The sequence below is a fragment of the Erythrolamprus reginae genome, chromosome 1 (assembly GCF_031021105.1).
Source record: "Erythrolamprus reginae isolate rEryReg1 chromosome 1, rEryReg1.hap1, whole genome shotgun sequence".
NCBI lineage: Eukaryota > Metazoa > Chordata > Lepidosauria > Squamata > Dipsadidae > Erythrolamprus > Erythrolamprus reginae.
This window is the reverse complement of record NC_091950.1, coordinates 207,503,702-207,525,198: the sequence shown is the minus strand read 5'-3', so window position 1 is coordinate 207,525,198 and position 21,497 is coordinate 207,503,702. Positions and strand designations below refer to the sequence as shown.

The 21,497-nt window shown below is 36.2% G+C and overlaps 1 protein-coding gene across 1 annotated transcript in view; it reads right to left on the bottom strand.

The window, feature by feature from the left end:
• C2CD6 (C2 calcium dependent domain containing 6) overlaps positions 1–21,497 on the bottom strand; it is a 54,498-nt gene that overhangs the window by 21,589 nt on the left and 11,412 nt on the right. Inside the window, exons 3-9 of the mRNA XM_070732017.1 lie at positions 21,286–21,337; positions 19,770–19,918; positions 16,641–16,763; positions 12,774–12,818; positions 10,024–10,092; positions 7,877–7,968; positions 4,996–5,148 (exon numbers count right to left, since the gene is read on the bottom strand). Coding sequence (XP_070588118.1) covers positions 4,996–5,148; positions 7,877–7,968; positions 10,024–10,092; positions 12,774–12,818; positions 16,641–16,763; positions 19,770–19,918; positions 21,286–21,337 — 683 coding nt within the window. The remainder of the gene's footprint in view (positions 1–4,995; positions 5,149–7,876; positions 7,969–10,023; positions 10,093–12,773; positions 12,819–16,640; positions 16,764–19,769; positions 19,919–21,285; positions 21,338–21,497) is intronic.

The window sequence follows — 21,497 nt, the reverse complement described above, 5'->3', positions numbered from 1 at the left end:
AACCTCCTAACTGTATGCAGATTCATTGCCATCTCGAATGAGATCAATTACTATTGTATCTACAAACTTCAGTGCTTTAACAGAGAGATCTTTTGAGATGCAGTCATTGTTAGACAGAGAATCAGATAAACAATCAGATAAACAATTAGAAAAGTGACAATCAGATAAAAATACATAAAACCACATGTACACTTCCAATTAGTGTGCAGCCGCATGAGCTGTTATGGGTGTACCTCAGTATGCCCATATAACACCAACACTCCACGCGCTGTACTGGTTTCCGATTAGTCTCCGGTCACAATTCAAGGTGTTGGTTATCACCTAAAAAGTCCTACATGGCTTAGGGCCTGACTATTTAAGGGACCGTCTCCTGCCACATAACTCCCAGACACCTTTTTAAAAAATATATATTTTTATTGATTTTTTAACAAGTTTAATATACACACAACACAGACCTATTAGATCGTACAGAGTCGGCCTCCTCCCAGGTCCTGTTGACTAAACAATGTAGGTTGGTGGGACTGTGGGGAAGGGCCTTATCTGTTGCCACCCCGGCTCTATGGAACCAGCTCCCTCCCGATGTTCGCACTGCTCCCACTTTACTGACTTTTCGAAAAGCTGTTAAAACTTGGCTTTGCTGACAGGCCTGGGGGCCGTGAATTTTAACACCTGATGTGCCCGAATTATGTTTGTTGGTATGTATGTTTGTTAGATTGTTTTTGGGGAGGGGTTATAATTTGGGTTTGTTACGGTTTGGGGGTTTTCATTATTGTTGTTCAACTTCTTTTTTATCACTGCATCATTGTATTGCTTTTTTATTGTTGTACAAAAGTAGTACAGGATTGGGCGGCATAGAAGTCAAATAAATTAAATTAAATTAAATTAGCATAGTGATATAACTTAATTGTAAGGATTCGATTGGTATCATACTGAGACAGCAATCTCTAAGATTCAAAAACGTGCCTAACTCTTCATTTATACTGGGCAGTATGTGAATACTGGGTGCCTCTTGGAAGCTAGTATACATCTGCTGATTCCCTCCTGCTAGCTAAAACTGCGTGAAAAAAAGGATTTTTGCTATTTATTGGGACAATACCTAAAATGAAGTAAAATGGACAGGTCATAGCACATTTTACTTTGCATGTGATTGGCAAAAGATTCTCTTTTTTGTTAATATCAAATAGTTATGCTAGAATATCCTTTTGATGCCTAAAAAATAAATTAAGAAATTAAGAACAGAGACTTGAATGAAGTTAAAATAATATAGTCAATCATTCCTTAGAATACTCTAATAATACAGAACACATTAAAGCCTTGGAAAGTTTTGATGTTCCCATATTGTTCTAGGTTTGTTGATGGGTGATTTATTTTTCCAAATAATAATTTGAATCCAAACTTACCACGCAGGGTCAAACCTGGAATCCCTTCTGCAGGCTCTTCATCATCTGTACTCAACTATAGTATCAGATGTCCTAGCAACAGTTGTTTTCTTGCCATGTTTCCATGTCATAGCTGTCATCATCGCCAGCTCATAAAAGGTAGGTTTAAGCCTAAGCTATACCAGTATTAAAGTAGTCTCTGCTCTCTCACTGCAACCCTAAGGACAGCCTCAATTACTGCATCCAGGAGAAAACTCAGGCAACTGCAGCATCTTGATACAGAGGGAAGCTAGGGAGCAACAATGGGACAGGGAATTTTTATGCTGGTACAGTTTTATGCTGATTCAAAGATGGATGGAAAGAAAAAGATCAGATGGAGGGGGATGTCTTTTATCCTGAGAAGGAAAAGACGGATATCGACACATAAAGCCAGTCCCACAAATAAACAGGCACTTTCAATTTCATTCTGTTTCCTCATTCAGCTGATTATTTTTTAATAAATCAAAAGGGAGGTCTCTATTGAATGCATTCCTGAATTTAGAGACTATAAGAAGAGCTAATACAATAATAATAATAATACAATTTCAACTTTAAAAAGGCCAACTATGAAAACATAGAATCTTATCTCTCATCTCTTGACTGGACCACAATATTCTCCGGCTGTATCACTGTAGATGACTATTACAATATATTTTTGTTCGAGATCCAAAGAGTCATAAAATTATATGTACCTATAATATTCACCAAAACCAAGAAAAATAAATTACCCATAAAAATAAGAAAGCTACAATCCAAAAAAAGATTACTCTGGCATAAAAATAAAACAGGCCATGTTGCAAACTTTAAAAACCGCTATAAAAATTTATGTCATCAAATAAAGACTGAATGTACCAACTATCACATTAATCAAGAAGAAAACCTCCTACGTACAAAATCAACTCGTGCCTTCTATAACTTTGTAAACAATAAACTCAAAGACTCTAGATCCATCCCACCCCTTAAAGGACCTAATGATAAAGAGTATAAAGAGTATCTTCAAAAAAGATGATCCAAACAACGTTGAAAACTACAGACCAAATCTCCCTGACTTGTTTCACTTGGAAAGTCATGGAATCCATCATAAACCAATCCATTACACTTCATCTTGAAACTGATAACCTACTTTCCAACAAACAATTCGGTTTCAGGAAAAAATTATCCTGCAATCTACAACTCTTACACTGTAAAAACATATGGACTACCCAACTTGATCAAGGTAGATCAATAGATGCAATCTATATAGACTTTTGCAAAGCCTTTGACTCAGTAGTTCATGACGAACTTCTTCTGAAACTAAAATCCTATGGCATCTCTGGATCTCTGCATGATTAGATTTCAGCGTTCCTGTCCAAAAGACAACAAGTGGTCAAAATTTCACAGATAATCCCCCCTCGGTTAAAGACCTCGGTATACTAATAACAAAAGATTTAAGTGCCAAAGCCCACTGCAACAACATAGCCAAGAAGGCTTCAAGAGTTGTAAACTTAATCCTACGTAGCTTCTGCTCTGGCAATCTCACACTACTTACCAGAGCTTACAAAACTTTTGCCAGACCCATAGTTGAATACAGCTCATATGATACACCCATATCACATCTCAGATATTAACACCCTTGAAAATGTCCAAACTTCACCAGAAGAGCCCTTCACTCCTCCACTCGAAATAGAATACCCTATGAGACTAGACTTTGAATCCTGGGCCTAGAAAGCTTAGAACTAAGATGCCTTAAACAAGATCTAAGTATTGCCCACAAGATCATATGCTGCAACATCCTGCCTGTCGGCGACTACTTCAGCTTCAACCACAACCACACAAGAGCACACAACAGATTTAGAATTAATATTAACCACTCCAAACTTGACTGTAAAAAATATGACTTCAGTAACCGAGTTGTCGAAGTGTGGAACTCATTACTGGACTCCATAGTGTCATCCCCAAACTCCCAACACTTTACCCTTAGATTATCTACGGTTGACCTATTCAGATTCCTAAGAGGTCAGTAAAGGTCAGTAAAGGTCAGTAAGGGGCGAGTACAAGTGCACTAGAGTGCCTTCCGTCCTCTGTCCTATTGCTCTCCTATATCTCCTATACCTTTCTTCTATTCCTATATCTCTTCTTCTATTCTTTCATTGATATGTTCTATTAATATATCTTCTACTATATATATATATATACCCACTAAAACCCTCATTGTGTATTGGACAAAATAAATAAATAAAAATAAATAAAATAAAGTTGCCTACCATCCCCTGTCCTATTGTCTCTCCTATATCTCCTATTTCTTCTCTTCTATACCTATATCTTTTTCTGCTATTCTCTCAGTTATATTTTACTCCTTTATTTTCTCTTCTATTCCCCCTTTAATACATTCTACCTGATTATATCCTCTATAACCCTGATTGTGTATTATTGTGCATTGGACTAAACAAATTTAAAAAACAAACAAACCCCAAAATAGGTAATGCCATATCTAATCCTGCTCCAGTTAACAGTGGTGTCCCAAAAGGCAGTGTTTTAGGACCTACTCTCTTTATACTCTAAATAAACGATCTCTGTGACAACATGACAAGTAATTGTGTTCTCTTTGCTGATGATGTTAAACTATTTAATACCACTGACAATACTTCTACCCTTCAAAAGGACCTTGACCTTGTAGCTGAATGGTCTAACCACTGGCAACTTCAAATCTCTACCAACAAATGCTCCGTCCTACACATTGGTAAAAAGAATCCGAATACTACATACTTGGTAAAATTGAACTAACAGCAGACCCTCACTCAAAGACCTTGGAGTACTCCTTTCCAATGACCTAGGTGCTAGAGCCCACTGTAACAGCATTGCCAAAAAAGCATTAAGAATTGTAAACCTAATCTTACGTACTTCTTCTCTAGAAACACTGATTTATTAACTAGACTAGAGCATACAAAACATTCATCAGACCTATTCTAGAATATAGCTCACCTGTATGGAATCCACTCTGCATATCAGATATTAATACAATCGTTAAGCAGTCCAGAAATACTTCACAAGAAGAGTCCTTCACTCCTCCTCACATAACAAATTAGCCTACTCCTCCAGACTTCAAATACTAAATCTAGAAAATTTACAACTACATAATCTCCGAACTGATTTAACTGTTGTTCATAAAATCATACATCATAATGTACTCCCTGTCAGTGACTACTTCACCTTTAACAACAACAAAACAAGAGCACGTAACAGATACAAACTGAATATAAATCGCTTCAAACTTGACTGCAGAAAATACAATTTCAGCAATAGAGTGGTCACCACCTGGAACTCATTACCTGACTCTGTTGTTGCTTCCCCCCAACCCCAAAATCTTCAACCTTACATTATCTACAATTGACCTCTCCCCTTTTCTAAGAGGTCTGTAAGGGCCGTGCATAAGTGCACTTATGTGCCTAATGTCCCTGTCCTACTGTCTTATTATCCTTTCTATTACTACATTCTACTTATGTTATGTTATGCTAATATGTACTATAATACTATACTTGTTTGACAAATAAATAAAATAAATAAATGAAAGAGAAATGCCTTTTCTCACTTTTCTTACCTTGCTCGGGGTGGCTCTTTCAAAGCATTCCGAAGAATTTGGTAGTGTTCTGCACCTTCTTTAGGAATTTCGAAATCAGAGATTCCAGGTGTGACACTCAGATCAGAAGATAAGAAAGCAGGGTAATCCATGTGCCGTGGTTTGATGACATTGCTGCAAAATAAACAAACAAAAGCAGTTTGTTCCTGGTAAAAGTAACCATGTCCCCCCCTTCCCTATTATCTTTCTCTATTGGATACCATTATTATTTTTTTATCAAGGGAAAGCAGTCTATATATCTTCAATGAAAAAAAAATACTTTCAGAAGTAAATGTTTAAAATAAAATTAATTTAAGTACAAGGACTCACAATAATTAAAATCATAATTTCAATTTTTAAAAAAACAACCAACATGATCATGCTTTCTCAGCGAAAGTATAAACATTACATTTAAATGTTTTGGGAAACTAGAGACATCAGTTATGGCGAGTTCTGCAGATATAAATATCCTGATAATCTAGCAGCCATGGCTATGAGCCAAATTTTACAAGAGCATGCCTAATGTTTGCTGCAATGTTTAGACATTCTAGATCGGTGTTGTATTGATGCTGTTTCAGCCAGATACATAAAGGTTTCCTCACACATTGTATAAATGAGGTCAAAAACATTCCATGTTAAATAGTCCAGACAATGAAATTTGCTCCCCCACTGTTCATTTCCCAATGAGTTTTAATTGGAAATAAGTGGAATTTTGTTGTGAAATTTGACATCTGAAACTAGTCATGTGATACTCCTGTTTACTTCCTTTACAAACTGAAATTGATCAAGAACACAGGGAGCATTCCCTTTGAACATTAATACTGTATATCAATATGAAGGATGGCGTTCACACCAAAATTCTAGCTCAGCCACCACTAATCTTCAACTAGTTCCAGAATTCTCCAGCCACTGTGACCATGAAATCACAATATCATAATTTTAAACCCATCTAGCCTATAAAGAATTATGTATATACTCAGAACTCATATGTCGGACTCCACAAGAACCATAAACAATCATTAATGAAAGCAGAAAATAAATTTACGCTGAAGAACAGAAAATTTGCTGATAAAAAGGTTTTGACAATCCAGTTTAGTAAATCTAATATCCATGCAGGCTACCATTACATTAGATATTTAAGAAATAAATCATGTTCATAGAGAAATGTCCAAGCAAAATTCAAGGGTAAGAACTGTCTTTATTGCATTCTTTGAACAGAAGTAATTTAAGTATCTACCCTTTAATCATCAAGATGGTGCTACTGATACCAGTAGCAACCTCATTGGAATGCTCGCTAGTGTATTTGACGTTCTTTTTTTTTTTGCAACTCATTGCAGTTTACATTAAGTATCTATCTTTAATTATGGTCTTCTGTAACTGGTTAAATATTTGCAACTATCTATACGAAATAAGAGCTGGGTTGGTATTTTTGTAACACAGCTAATAAGAAATAGTTGAGGCATCTAATTTGTTAAATTTGAGGGCATATGAGAATAATGCTTCATGTCAATGCTATACTGTATTCTAAAATCACTCTCTTCTGAAAAGATAATAACAAATAATAATATGATTCTGAGACAGGTTTTAATATTTTGAGATGCTGATATTGTTCTAAATTGCTGTACATAGCTACCACATGGAAAATGAAATCTGGACAGCAAAAATGGATTATTTGTACCTTCCAGTCACTAAGAAATTTGTTCTTCAACCAAAAACATCTGCAGGATATAAGGAGGGTCAAACTGACAAAAACATCATCACCTCATAACTCAAGCTGTAGCCCTTTTCTATATCCACCCATTTAAAAAGGACAGAGCTTCCAAAGACATATATCAATTTCATCATTCTGATGAATGCAGAAAATTTGCACAAATTCTACTCTCTATAGTATTAGAAAAATAAATGTATGGGCCAGTTACTCAATAGACTGAAGATTTGATGTCATTTACAGCTTATTTACACACCGTGACAAGTATGGACAATTATTACAAAATATTGCCATATTTTCTTGAACTCTACACTTATACATGCATGAGATGCCTTACATTGATGTACACTGATATATGTGTGTGCCCCTGCATCTGTCACTTTTCTTGGTTCCATTTAATTACATCGGAAATTTCAAAAGAGAAAAATGGAAAATATTCATATTAAAAATACAATTCTGAATTTCATTCATGCATTGCTGACTAATAACTGAAATAGATTTTAGGGAAGATTTTATATTGCCCAAAATTAGGATACTTCTTCAATTTGGGGAAATGTTTACGTGTGTTCTAACAAATAATTGAAGTTTACCTAAGACAATTTTTGATATAATGAATTATGCATCTATAAACGATACATAATTAAAGTATGAGTATATATTCCCAGTCCAATTGGGAGGAAAACCTTTACATAAATCAGATTTTGTAGAATTTTTTTTAGCAAAAGTTAGAACATAGGTGCTTAAATAATAGTCTCAAACTTTGAATTGACAAATCTTAGGAGATTTGCAAAACCTATTTTAATGCCAATTTCTGATAATTTTTAAAAAAATATTTTGAATTTTCAAGACACAGTATATACCAGGTTATCTAATATTGGAATGAGAGTCAATAAACCATTCTCTCCCAATTCTTCATATCCTTTCCCAACAATAGGAAAAGACAGAAAATATATCCATTATCTGAAACAGAATTTTATTTCCTAGGCAAGAGGCACTCGTGGATGACAGTTAATTTATATTTTCAGATAAATATTTTCATTTTAATCTCTTCAGTTATAATTTATTTAAAAATAATTTAATTATGAAACTACATGACATACTGTATGTATGTTATTAAATAAGTTATCAGAACAATTTAATGTCTGGTATAAGTGCCTTAAATGATCTTTTCTATCTTCTGGTGGTGGAACCCGTAGAAACATGGAATATGCCACAGCCTGGGCAGGATCTGCTCCTGGCAATTTCAACTGCAAAAAAACCACCATGTTATGAAATCAAAAACAATATAATTTTGGCTTATTCATATACATTTTCTAAAATAGCATCAAGAGTACAGCTTATAGAGTATAGCCTGAAGTTTTAGAGCAGTGATGGTGAATAGTGATGGGCGAACCGAACCCACACAATTCAGGTCCGTACCAAATTTTGCGGTGTTCGGAATGCTGAACCCAAACACGAAATTTTTTAAAACTTAGGGCAAAGTTCGGGGTTGTGTTTGGCGTTCAGAGCTTTGACGTCACTGGCAGGTTGCTAAGGACGCCAAGGTGATCACTTCCTGGATTCCATGGAATCCAGGAAGTGATCACCTTGGTGTCCTTAGTAACCTGCCGGTGACGTCAAAGCTCCGCCCCCAGAATCTCTTCGTGGGAGGGATTCCTCGTTTGGGTTCGAGTTTGGGTTCGGTTCGGGTTTGGCCGAATTTTGTGTAAAATTCGGCCGAACTTGCCGAACCCGAACACCGTTGGGTTCGCCCTTCACTAATGGTGAACCTTTTTTTCAGGTGCCAAAAGAGTGCGGGCATGTCCTATTGTGTATGCGCGAGTGCCCACACCCATAATTCAATGCCTGGGGAGGGAGAAAACAAGCTTGCCCCGACCCCCGAAGGCCCTTTGGAAGCCGGAAACAGCCTGTGTCACAACTTCCGGTGGGCCCAGTAGGCTTGTGTTTCGCTCTCCCCAGGTTCCAAAGGCTTGCCTGGAGGGTAAAAACGCCACCCCCATCCCTCCGGAGGCTCTCTGGAAGCCAAAAATGCCCTCCCAGAGCCTCTGTACGAGTTAAAAATCAGCTGGCCAGCACACACATGCACATTGTAGCTGAGCTAGGGCAATGGCTCGCGTGCCAGCAGATATTGCTCCGTATGCCACTTGTGGCACCCGTGCCATAGGTTCGCCATCACTGTTTCAGAGATTGCTAATCTCCTACTACAGCATCCTTGGGAGAGCAAACTGAGAATTGGTGAGGTATTACTGTATTTCTTTTTCTTACTCCAAATATCTGTAATTCTATTTCTATTTTCAATCTGCAGTTGTATGGATATAATCTGGCTCCTTCTACTAAAATACTTTTCAGATCTATCATTGCCCTATTGGAAGATATGAATTGTAGTTCAAAACAACTAAATTGTTGTAGTATTATGTACTTCTATTTTATTAATTCAATTATAAATTTATAGAATCTTCTGGGGTATTATTCATTTAGATATACAATATGTGTCCTAATTAGAACAATCCATTATAATTTTTCTTGCTCTGGTTTAAAGCTAGATATTTTATGATATTTTCACTTTCCTATTCTTTTTGCCCTAGCAGTGTGACAGATCCTTCTTGTCCTTTATCATACATATTTGCACCTGTTTTTATTTTTCTGCACATGACAGTAAATAATATCGATACCTGTGGTTTTCAGATGTCCCATTTCTGAATATTTCTTGGGGGAGAGGGAGAAATGAGAAAGAGAATTTTGTCCTTTTCTGTTTTTCGTGCAAAATCATTTCAGATTTTACAAGTTTCTGAGAGAAAGTTGTGATATTAGTCAAGAAGATATAAAACCAGATTCAAATCTTGGTTCATTTTCATGTTCATTTTCCCTGGCCCGAATATTTTGAGTGGAGGACCTGTCTCAGTGCAAGTGGCTTTTATTTCTTCTGTCTCTGCAGTGGAAACCACATACAATATGCAAGATACCTGTAGCTGAGGACCACACACTGTAGGTCAGCACAAGCTTTAGTGAATTGCAATTTCTCCTGTTCTTTATGTCTGAATGTTTCATGTTTACCCCAAACTCTCAGTTAGTTAGTAGGAAAAACTGTATTTCCTACTTTGAGTTGTGGAACTCTGTTCTATTTTATATGTGAGTGACAGATTCAGCATAAGGTTAAAGCTCTGTCTTGAACAGCATATCACATAATTCATCTGGTCCATTCATCTTCCTTTAACAATTCATTACATGGTGAATGGGAATCATCTCGCCCTTAAATATCTGATTAAAATTCAAATGATCTACTTTAAAAAGGAGATAGCAACCTGATGTGAATATCCATATCCAAGACATCCATAACAGAACATAAATTGCACCTCTGCTGTGCAGAAAATCTGTAAAGTGTAAACAAACAGCTTTTAGTTTGTAATGTATACTATATATTCTGAAAATCTAATAAAATCCTTCTAAGTATGAAATGCTTAAATGGAAAATCGTTTTTCTGTTTTTCCCACAAGTCTGAGAATAGGTACCTAAACAATAACAAAAATGTATGCATTTAATAACTGGCTTCCCTAAAAAATCATTTACATGAGAGAAGAAAATATACTCATGATGTTTCTTACTGAAGGTAGGACATGACTGGCCTGCAACCAAATCCAATGAGAGCAACAATCATTTGTACCCAGCTTTTGGCCAGGAAAAAAAAAACCTATTTATTGGGTAGTATTTTCTTTTTTGCAAGTTCCTAATCATGTTCTCATGATGCTGCGAGAGGTAAAGTGTGGCTGTTGGATATATTGCATGTGTGAGTGTTATTTGCTAACTTCACCATTTTGTCTTTTTATTTTTATTATCTCATTTTACTCTTCTTATAGTGAACAGTTCAAATGATGCTTAAAAGGAATAAATTTAATTGAACTGATGTCCCATTATCTGGATAAATCTGAACGTGGTAAGACAGATTGACCCAGAGCAGCTTCAGAGGGAGCTTGGGGTTTCTTTGGAAGCATAGGCATGTGGTTCAGCCAATGACCCACATTGTAGTTGGGACTGAGCAAATGATGGGAGCACCGGAGCGAATTGCACCTGTGCAGACTTTCCGTGCTCATAGAACAATATGGATTACCAAACAGCTCTGTGAGATGAAATGACATGAGACACCTTAAACATTGCTAGAGAAAGACAAAGAGTGAAGTCAACTAAGCACAGGTAAGAGTGGGGGTTTTAAAATTTATTTTTTATTGATTTTATAACATCAATAAAACATTCACACAACACATAACAATGTGCTCAGTGTTTAAAGTGCCCACCACCAAACAACATTCATACCCCTCCACCAAAATGGGGGCATATTTTCTATACTGTATATCATTTTAACTCAAGAGTGTTAAGGTAAGAGTGTTCATTAGAATTTACCAAGGGGACTAGGGGTGATATCACAGCAGTTCTCCAAATATCTGAGGGCTGTCACAGAGAAGAGGGTATCAATCTATTATCCAAAGCACCCAAGGGCAAGCAATAAGTAATGGATCATGGGAACTTAACAAAGAGAGATCCAACTTAGAACTGAGGAGAAATTTGCTGTCAGTGAGATTAAATTACGGGACGGCTTGCTTCTAGAAGTTGTAGGTGTTCCTTCACTGGACATTTTAAAGAAGAGATTGGAAAGCCATTGTTTGAGCAGGAGGTTGAACCAGAAGGTCTTCAGGTCTTTTCCAACTCTGTTATTCTGTATTTTATATACCTTGTCATGATAAGGCTGGTGAGCTGTTTTTATTTCTCTTTCTGACATCATAGATAACTGCCCAGGGGCCCTATTTCTGATAAGCAGAAGAAGCCAGGGTTTTGTTCTACAGGACTAATGTGAAAATTGCTCTCAACAGCTGATAAACTCAGATCTGGGCTGGCTGGGCAACTACATTGAAAGAGATGAGACACATTTGAGCCCTATTATTTGGGAGGAATTTGAGTCAATTGGTCTAAGGCACTAGATAGGCTCTTCATGCCTGTGATTTCATCCACCTGTGTTCTGGATACATGTCCCCCTTGGATGGTTAAGGATTCCTTGGAGGTGGCATTTCAAAATGGTAAAAGTTTCGGAAGATGGCAAATTAAGCTGTAGTTAATGCCTTTTTGAAGGAAGGAGTATCCCCTATGCCTTGAAGGAGGCAGTAGTGTACCCTCTTCTCAAGAGGCCGCTGGACCCAAAATTCTTGACAACTTTTCTCTAGACTCCAATCTGCTGTTCTTAGGTGATTGGTGCTCAGCAGTAGAGGGTCCTGATATTCAATAGGTCCCTATTTGTCTATTCTCCAGGACAGCAATTAAATCCCGAGTCTTCCCCCAACATTGAGATAATGTGAAGTCAGGGTGGGATGAGAATGTGGGTACATTAAAGCAGTGTGGCTGTGGCCCCGGTTTTTCTATTATTAGTTTTACTGCTGTAGATTTTACATTGTTTTATTGTAAGCTATCCAGGGATGTTTAAGATGGAGGGCTAAATAAATGTTAAATAAATAAATGAATCAGACTTATCAATCTTAGATATGTTTTACATTAGAATCAAAAGATTGATGTGGTGATCATTTGGTAGTTCTATAAATCACGAAAAAGAAACCCACCACCATATGTTTGAACATTTACATGAACAAGAAAAAAACAAATAAATATATATGGATGTGATATTAGTATTTATTTTTTATTGAAAAATCTTTTGTTACTTATGTTACTATCTACACATTTGAACTAAAGAAAGCATAATAACTCATTACCATATCTGTTATTATATACGGTACTACTTTCATTTGCAGAAAAAAGGAAGAAAGAAGTGAATATTTCTTTAGGAGTGAAATAAACTAGATTCCTTGACTAGAATATGCTCATTTTTATCTTCTTTTATATGCCTGAATTTAATGTGTGGATTTATAAACTATAATTCATAAACTATCTTTTGTTATGTCAATAACACAAATGGAGCTCACAAAATTTAGATGTATCGGATGACAATGAAAAAATACTGTTTACATATAAATTTAATATTCTTTTAAAATTATTATTTTTAAAGAAGTCTCACCATGTTTCTAATCCTCATAGGGCATGTTTCAGTGAAGGACTGCTTCTAAATATGGGAGCAGAAACAAAAAAAAACAACTTGCTTTTCTGTGTTTACATAGAGTTTACTTCATAAATGCATTAAAACATTTAATCCAACATTAAGATTTCAAAGAGTTGAGAAAATGCATGGAATTACAACAGTAAATTTGATTCATTTACTATATTAAATCAAAATCAAGTGTGTGAAGTGTTAACTCATCTAGTATAAACAAACACTAGATTTGATTTTGATACTGAGCCTTTGTTGATTATGAATTAATGTGAGTTACACAAAGGCTTTGAAGCCTTTCTGTAACTCATCCAGGATGGAATAGATTCTTCCTATAGTGGAATGTTAATTTGGTTTGTTTGTTTGTTTGTTTGTTTGTTTATTTATTTATTTATTGATTGGATTTGTATGCCGCCCCTCTCCAAAGACTCGGGGCGGCTCACAACAATAATAAAAATAGTATAACAATGGAACAAATCTAAAAATAAAATTATATTAAAAAAACCCAAAAATTTAAAAACCATACAGCACATACATACCAAACATAAAATATAAGAAAGCCTGGGGGAGATGACTTAATTCCCCCATTCCTGGTGATATAGGTGGGTCTTGAGTAACTTGTTGCTATTCCTGGACTAAGAGTTTTTTTGTTCTTATTATTATTGAAAAACCTTATTTCAGAATGAGCAGCCCAGTAAAATAAATAAAATTGGGAGAAAAAAAACCTAAAGAGAACACAGTTCAAAGTCCATTCTATTATCTTATCCCGTGTAACACAAGCCCTTAATTATCTTCTAACCATATAACTTCCAAGTCTGCAAGAGTGTCATTTGCCATTGACTGAGAATCAGGAATAAAGTAGCAAAAAAAAGAAGACTGCCCAACTTCTTTAGCAACTAATAGTTGGCCTTGAAAGGGACTTCCAGGTATCCATACTGCAAAAGTCTAACAACTGATCATCAGTAAATAGTAGAGGAAGATAGCCAATCATGCCTGGAGGAGGTGAAATTAAGACAGTTTGCTAGAGTGAGCAACAAGGCTGAAGCTACTAAAGCTAAATGTGGAGCAGCAGAGCTTTATAGCCTCATAAGCCTTCCCAAAACATTGGCAAGCCTTTAATATTTACTATACCTTCCTTTATTTACAAATTGATTGAATCATCTTCATCGATATGTAGGAAATTGGTTTACCATATTATATACTATATTATATAGGATGCTACAGGGGTGTGTGAGTGACAGTACGAAATTACGAGTACAAAGAATTTGCTTGTTTTTCTTAATAGCAGTATTGTACATATAATTTTTGTCTCCAAAAACTCCAACATGAGATACATCTACTTATGAAGCAGGCGAAATGTAAAAAGGCAAAGTGAGGTCTTAATTGTATGAAACTTTAAAGGTGAACAGACTGATACAATAATTTTCTGAACACTTGTGGTAATAGAGTTACTATGGGCAATTAACCTTAAGCCTGTAAAAAGCAAAAAGGAACTTTGGATCTATGAAAGAAAACCAAGTTTATGGGTATATAATGGTGCACTTAAGCAAACACTGACTAGTTATGCTCCACAATATATGTACTATAAAGCTGTAATTAGGAGAACTATTAGAAAGGTTAAAAAAATAGCTAGAGATAATATTGTGGAAAATTTCTGTGGACACTACTCAGTTTGAAAAGTCAGAAGGCAGAAAGATACAAAATTTGATTGGAATTAGAAAAAATACTATATTCAACCTGATCCTAGATTATTAATCTCTGCTTCATTAATATGAGTGAACCTGAACCTTGGCAGATGCTTTCAGGCCTCAATAGTCTATAAAAATGTTCAGAAAGTTTTAGGTAAGGCCAATTTCCATTTTAAAACTTATTTGCATGATAAATTATTGGGAAAAGACATTCTTTTGAATGTGGGTTTCTCTGTGTGGGAAATGAAACTATGCAATGTTTATGGGCTAGAAGAAGTAATCATGTTCTTTGGGACTGTTTGCTATTGGACTTTGACCTGCCTCTTGATTCTGCTCTATGTTTGTATCTTTTATAGGTAGTCTTCAATTTAACCATCACAAACCATTTGCACCACAGCTCCAATCGTATGATTTCAATTTGGGTACTTGGTAAATGACTCACATTTATGATTGGCTGGAGTGTCATGGAGTCAAATGACTGTGATTTGCTGTGTTTTTTGCCAGGTTTTGGTAAAAACTGTCCATTGAGGAAGGTGAATTTGCATAACAACCATGTGTTTGTTTAATGAACATCATTTGTCTAACAACTGCAGTGATTCATGACAATCAAAAAAATAGTCATAAAACTGGGTCTGGACACATGGTGACTCAACTTATCACTACTTCAACTTATGATCAGTGTTCCAGTTCTTTTTGGGGTTGTAAGTCAAGGATTACCTGTACTGTATAGTATCTTTGACTGTAGCCTTGGCTTAGTTGTAACTTTGTGAACCTAACTTGGTTAATAGATTATGGTCTGTTGCAATGGTGGGTTGCTCCAGGTTCAACCCAGTTCTAAGAACTGGTAGCGCTGGTGGTGAGAGTCTCCATCCACCCACCTAGGTCACTCTGCCCACCCATCCTGGACATTCCGCCCACCCGCCAGGATGCTTCTGCGCATGCACAGAAACGTCGCATGTGAACCGGTAGTAAAGAGTTTTTTAAAACCCACTACTGGGTCTGTTGCCTGCATCACCTTGGACAGGGAACAGAAAACTCTGTAGAGTACCATTGATAGCCAAGAAAACAAGTAGATCATACTACAAATCAATCCAGAGTTTACACTTGGGGCACAAATGACCAGGCTCAAATAATTATATTTGGATACTTTATATGTAGATTTGGATTTCTTAAGAAGGTAGAAGGAAAGAGAATAAGAGTTTAACTCAGTTAAAACAAGTGAAAGTGTACATTGGAAGACCTGAAAGGCCCGGTTGAGGGTAGATTGTCCTAGAGAAAGTCTATATAGCTGCTGTAAGTCAACACTGACTTAAGGATAAAAATAAAAGATTCAGATCAAACCAAACCTTTATTTCAGTTATTGGGCAGCATAGCACTACACAGTTTAATTAGAACTGTCAAAACCAGAAACACTGGACTGAAATATGAACTCAGCTAGGTAACTAAATAAGGGGGAAAAAGTACAGTATTTTCTCCAATACCATCCAGACTAAAATAATTGCTATTGTTAGTCCTGATATTATAATTCTAATTCCTTTTAAATCTGTATGTCTATAAAACTAGTGTTTAGACCTAAGAGATGTAAACAGAGGAGGCAGACATAAGTCTAAAATTTCCATATTTATAAAACTAAAGGAGCAATCACTCTATTAGTAATATTTTAAAAATTGTTAGTTTCAAGGAGGATAGTCTCTAACAGATAAGAGGAGATGTGTTTAAAATAAACAAGTATGGATTCTAATATCCTTATAAAACTAGCAATGCAAAAGCACAACAGATTCTCCATTGTCTATATCACATGGACATAATCAAAGGTAGGGGTGAAATGTTACCGGTTCCGCCCAGTATGGGAATATTGATAGCGGTAGCTGCACATGGTTTGGAGAACTAGTAGCGTGAGTCTCCACCCACCTACCCGGATGTCGCCATTTTCTTTTTTTAACCCCCTGCGCATGCACAAAGCTTTCTGTGCATGCGCAGAGGGTGAAAAAACATGTTATGACGGTGGTGCACATGCACACATTGTATAGTATATGTATCAACTGTCAAGAAAAATCTTCCACTGCAAATTAATTTCTCTAAAGCCATTTAACTACAACACTATATCTTGTAGCATAATTATGTAGATCAGCTTTTATATTAAACCTACCTGAATAACTTCATAAAGATGCATAGTTAAATTCCCAAACAGTCTTGGAAAGTCTTTCGGACCTTCAAAGCCCACCAACTCTAAAACGATCCTATTCCTAGGATCACTTTTCTGTTTTGGAACCTGAAAATCGAAATATGTAGCAAACATATTTACAATGAAAGAGAAAACATGATTCAATATTGCCAACTGGCAGCAGTTGACTGCAATAGATATCGGTTCATTAATTTGATTGACAACCACTTGTTCTTGGAGCTCTCTTTGGGTTCCTGCTTTAAATACATCAATATATTAAGATCCTTGTATCATTTCTCTAGTTATAGGTAGCTAGTTTTGGATCAGGAAAGGAATGTGAAGTGACACTTCAGGCAGTGTTCCCTCTAATTTTTTTCCGGTGTGGGCAGAAAAGTATAGTGTCTGAGCGGCAGTCCCTTTGGGACTGGGCGGCATAGAAGTAAAAATAAATAAATAAACAAACAAACAAATACCGGTAAATAAATAAATAAATAAATAAATAAGAAAAAAAATCCCTTCTTTTTTATTAAAAGAAATTAATAATAAAACAAAACCAAAATCTATTACTATTAAAACTAAAACAACCAGCAAAACCAAAAACACAACTATTAATAAATCCATGCTTTAAAATCTTCATTTCTTAAATATTTATCATAGTATTATAGTAGTCTAATAATACTATGAAAATCTATCTGAATGCATCAATTAATATATTTCCATATTTACTTTGCTATAATTTCATTCAATATTTCCAAGCTGAAATAATTTTCAGGCACTTAGCATTTACTATTATTAACTCTCGTCAATCTTCTACATTTTCAAGTATATTTTAAATTCACAATGCAAAGTCATAAAATCATACAGTACATATCATAAATCCCTTATTTATCATATGTATGTTCCATTAATTTTACCTATGTAATTCTATATAGTTGTATAATTCTAATCCAATTTTATGAATTAATACATCCTAATATTAAACAACACCTAAATATATCATTTACCATCATTCCATAGTCAATCCATATTTAATAATCAATCATCCCTCCTCAAATTTCTACCATTGTCTCATTTTTGGGTACCTCTCCTGTCTCTCCCTCCCCCTTTTCTCTCTCATTTGTTTCTCATTTCTCCCTCTTCCTCCCTCTTCCTCTCATTCTTTGCCCCTCTCACTTCTCCCTTTTTCCACCCATCTCCTCCCTCCCTTGTGTGTGTGTGTGTGTGTGTGTGAGAGAGAGAGAGAACTCTTAAACCATTTCCACAAACAGATGAGGGCTGGGGGCTGTTATTTGGGTGCTTTTTACCATATGCTTTAAATCAAGAGTCACTTTTCTCTCTTTTTTGTTTCTCTTTCTTTCTCTCTCTCTCTCTTTCTCTCTTTCTCTTGCTTTCTTGCTTTCTCCCTCTTTCTCTCTCTCTCTTTCTCTCTCTCTTGCTTTCTCTCTCTCTCTCTCTCTCTTGCTTTCTTTCTTTCTCTCTCTTGCTTGCTTCACCCAGAAAGCCCATGTGGGAGGAACTCAGCCACACACACACACTGGACTCCTGGCGTCTGGACAGCTGGCTCCTGCCCTCCGCCCCCACCCCCACCCCGTGGCTGCCTCCTTACCGGTCATCGCAGCCCTCTCTGCCGTCCATGGTCTCTGAGAGCGACACTGACAAAGCGTCACCGCCAGTGCCTCTACCACCACTGGCCCCTCGCCAGCACAGAGGCTCTCTCTTTCTCTCTCTGGGCACTGGAGAGGACCCAGCGGCAGGAGGCAGCCCCCAGAGCGGCGGCGGCGGCGGCAGAGGAGGAAGCAAAGCCGGCTTCCCGGGGAAGTGGCGCGTTTGAAAGCGTGCCACTTTCATGGGCGCAGGGCTTGATGTCATTTCAAAGCCCTGCAGAGCTGCTGCTGAGGAGGAGGCAGAGGAGGAAGAGTGAAACCTGGTGGTGGCAGTGGCGGGCGGGGGCGAGGTCCTCCACTACCCTCCTCTCTGAGCAGCCATAGAAAAGCGTGCGCCAGGCTTCATTTTTTAGTGTGCTCCAGCCCACTGTGCGCCTTAGGGGGAACTATGACTTCAGGGAACTGTTTTCTCTCTAATACACTCTCCCTAAAAAGGAGAAAAAGTGAGGGTGTGCAGCATTGGGGAGAATTTCTGTTACCTACAACTCTAGTAAGTCCTGATTTATCAGATAATAGAGAACTATTGCTGATTATTCTCAAGTAGTCAATTCAACTTTGTGAAGTGAAAAATAAATGAAATCTGTAAATCATGATTCTTGCAAAAGCTGGTGGGCTCAAACCATAAAGGAAAAAATTGGGGATTCGGTTGTGGAAGATTTAAATAGTAATACAGTCAAAATGGCAATATTACCACAAAGTTATGCGCCACTCATATTTTTCCAGCATGTTATATTACTATAGTATAGTTCAGATATTATTTCTTTACTATTAACTAAAGGCAAAGTTATTTTTTTCACATAGGCATTTAATAGAACATTATATCAACTGTCCTATTGTCCAAATTTACCTATACCTACTTTGCTTTTATGTTCATAGCAATACCTGCTATCTTGTACATGTTTTGACAAATAAATAAAAATAAAATAAATATAAGGGGGAGAAGATAAGAAGTGACAGATGTTATGATGCCACAGAGTAATATCTATGACTGATAAGCTTCATATGACATTGGAATGCAAATATGAAAGAATCAATTTGGCATCTTGTCATCACACTGCAATTTCCTTCTTCTTCTTCTTCTTCTTCTTCCTCTTGTAATATTATTATTATTGCAATTAATAAAGCCCATATGCAGGGCATGAGGGTGTCTATTTCTATTAGCATTAAAAAGAAAAAGAAAAAAACCTGAAAACAGTGCCTTCCACTTACAGCAACATAAATTTGTAGTGGAGCAATTGAAAAAAAAAGTTCAAATAATTATTAATGGGTTAATTCAAGCTAGATTACATTTGCTATAAAAAATGCACATCATCAGATTGTTTCCAAACTAAATGTATAAGTATTTAGATTTTCATATACTGTAAAGTATTTTAGCGCCATGATGGAAAAGATAATTGTATAAGAAAAGAATAAACATATAGATGTAAAAGAAAAGAATAAGCAAACATACCTTTACAGAAAAATATTTCACATCTCCAAAATAGATTGTATTCGTCTTTTTGCTCCTGAACTGTGTTCTGTACAGTTGGGGGTTTGTGCATTTCATAATTTTATCAATACTAATACGAATCAACAAGTAGGTATCACGTTTAACATTGACTGTAAGAGCTCTATGTTAAGGAAACCTAGATCTTTCTGGTCAGAAAATTACAATAAAGCAACTTGAATGCAATAAGAGCCTGAGACGATTTCAGAGCATGCTATAAAACATAATGTGATTTCTATACATTCAGTCTAAAAAGAAAGCAAATAAGATCAGTTTTAAACTCATTTCTAATGTTATGTGGCGCTGCCTGTAAGGAGTAATGCCAAATGGGGTTGAAACACTAGTTATTCACAGATCATACTAAGTACTAAGCCATGATTTACTGAACAACCTAAGACTGTCATAATATATGTGGGCTGTAAAAATTCAGCCAAAGATCTATTTTGACAGAAAAGAGAAATAGGAAACTGCCATCTAATAATCGTCTGCATTAATTGTCTACTGCCTTAAACAAACCATTGTCAGTCTTCTCACATAAGGAAGCTGAATGAAGTAAATTCCTAGTTTTGTTGCCTTGCACATTTTGGATTAACAAGAAGTTTTGGCAATATGCTAAATAATCCAGGAAACCACAAAAAAACCCACAATTGGAATCGGCCACGGTTGTGATTAATGAGCAACAAAATGGGTTATTAATGTATTTTCAGCAATTAAATGCTGATGTTTGAAAGCACTGATATTTTTAAATGCAGTCAGAAGAATAATTTGGAGTTCCAACTCAAGCTGAGGTTACGCAAGAATAAATAAAAATTAGACCCAGATAGCTGTGAAGAAGAAATATTTACTTCTAAAGCAAAAAGTTAGCCTGTGGGACAGCTGCAGAGAAATGGAGTACAATGAAACAGTGAAATAGGGGAATTAGTCCTGGTTGTGGAAGTGCCTACGTGCTGATTCTAGGGTGACACTTGAGGTATATGGATATGTGTAAGTAAGTGTCATGTATGCTGTTTATTCTTGTGGAAATGCAGTTCCACTGGGAGACCTAATTTAATTAACTCTATTTCCCTTTACAGATCTTATTATTTTGATATGTGGATTAGCTCTGTATAACTTATTTTGAGATGCAAGGAAGTCTGAGGAAAAACAGGAAAAAAACAGATTTGCATCTTGTAGGAAAAATACAGTACAGTATTTGCACGTCTATTACTCAAAGCTGTTTTTTAAAAAAAATTCCTGAGATATATTCTGTATTCACTACTATACTTTGAACTTGTCAAAAATGATATGCACAACTTATATGGTAGTTTAATCTTGATTACCTTTCAGATAGTTGTGCGCTGCTTCTTCTATTGCACCATGTGTCTAGAACTACACCAACATTGATACCAAATTCATGAACATCTCACATCCTGTCTAGTTCTATTCTAAGAAAGTGTAGTTGGTCAATCCGTTATTATACAAGCATGGGGTAAAAAGATACATTTGGAGGTAAAATCTTTGCACTGTTTCACATTAATTGCCAGCAAGCCTGCCTGTAGAAATAGGAAATGTAATCATTTCATTAAAAAATCACATACAAGCCTGAAAAGTGTACTTAGCTGTCAGCACTTTGAGTTAGGAAATTGCTACTGTAGTTAATAGCTTTGTATTGTAGCTTTGACGTCACGAAGACATCCTTCCTAGCCGGCCGAA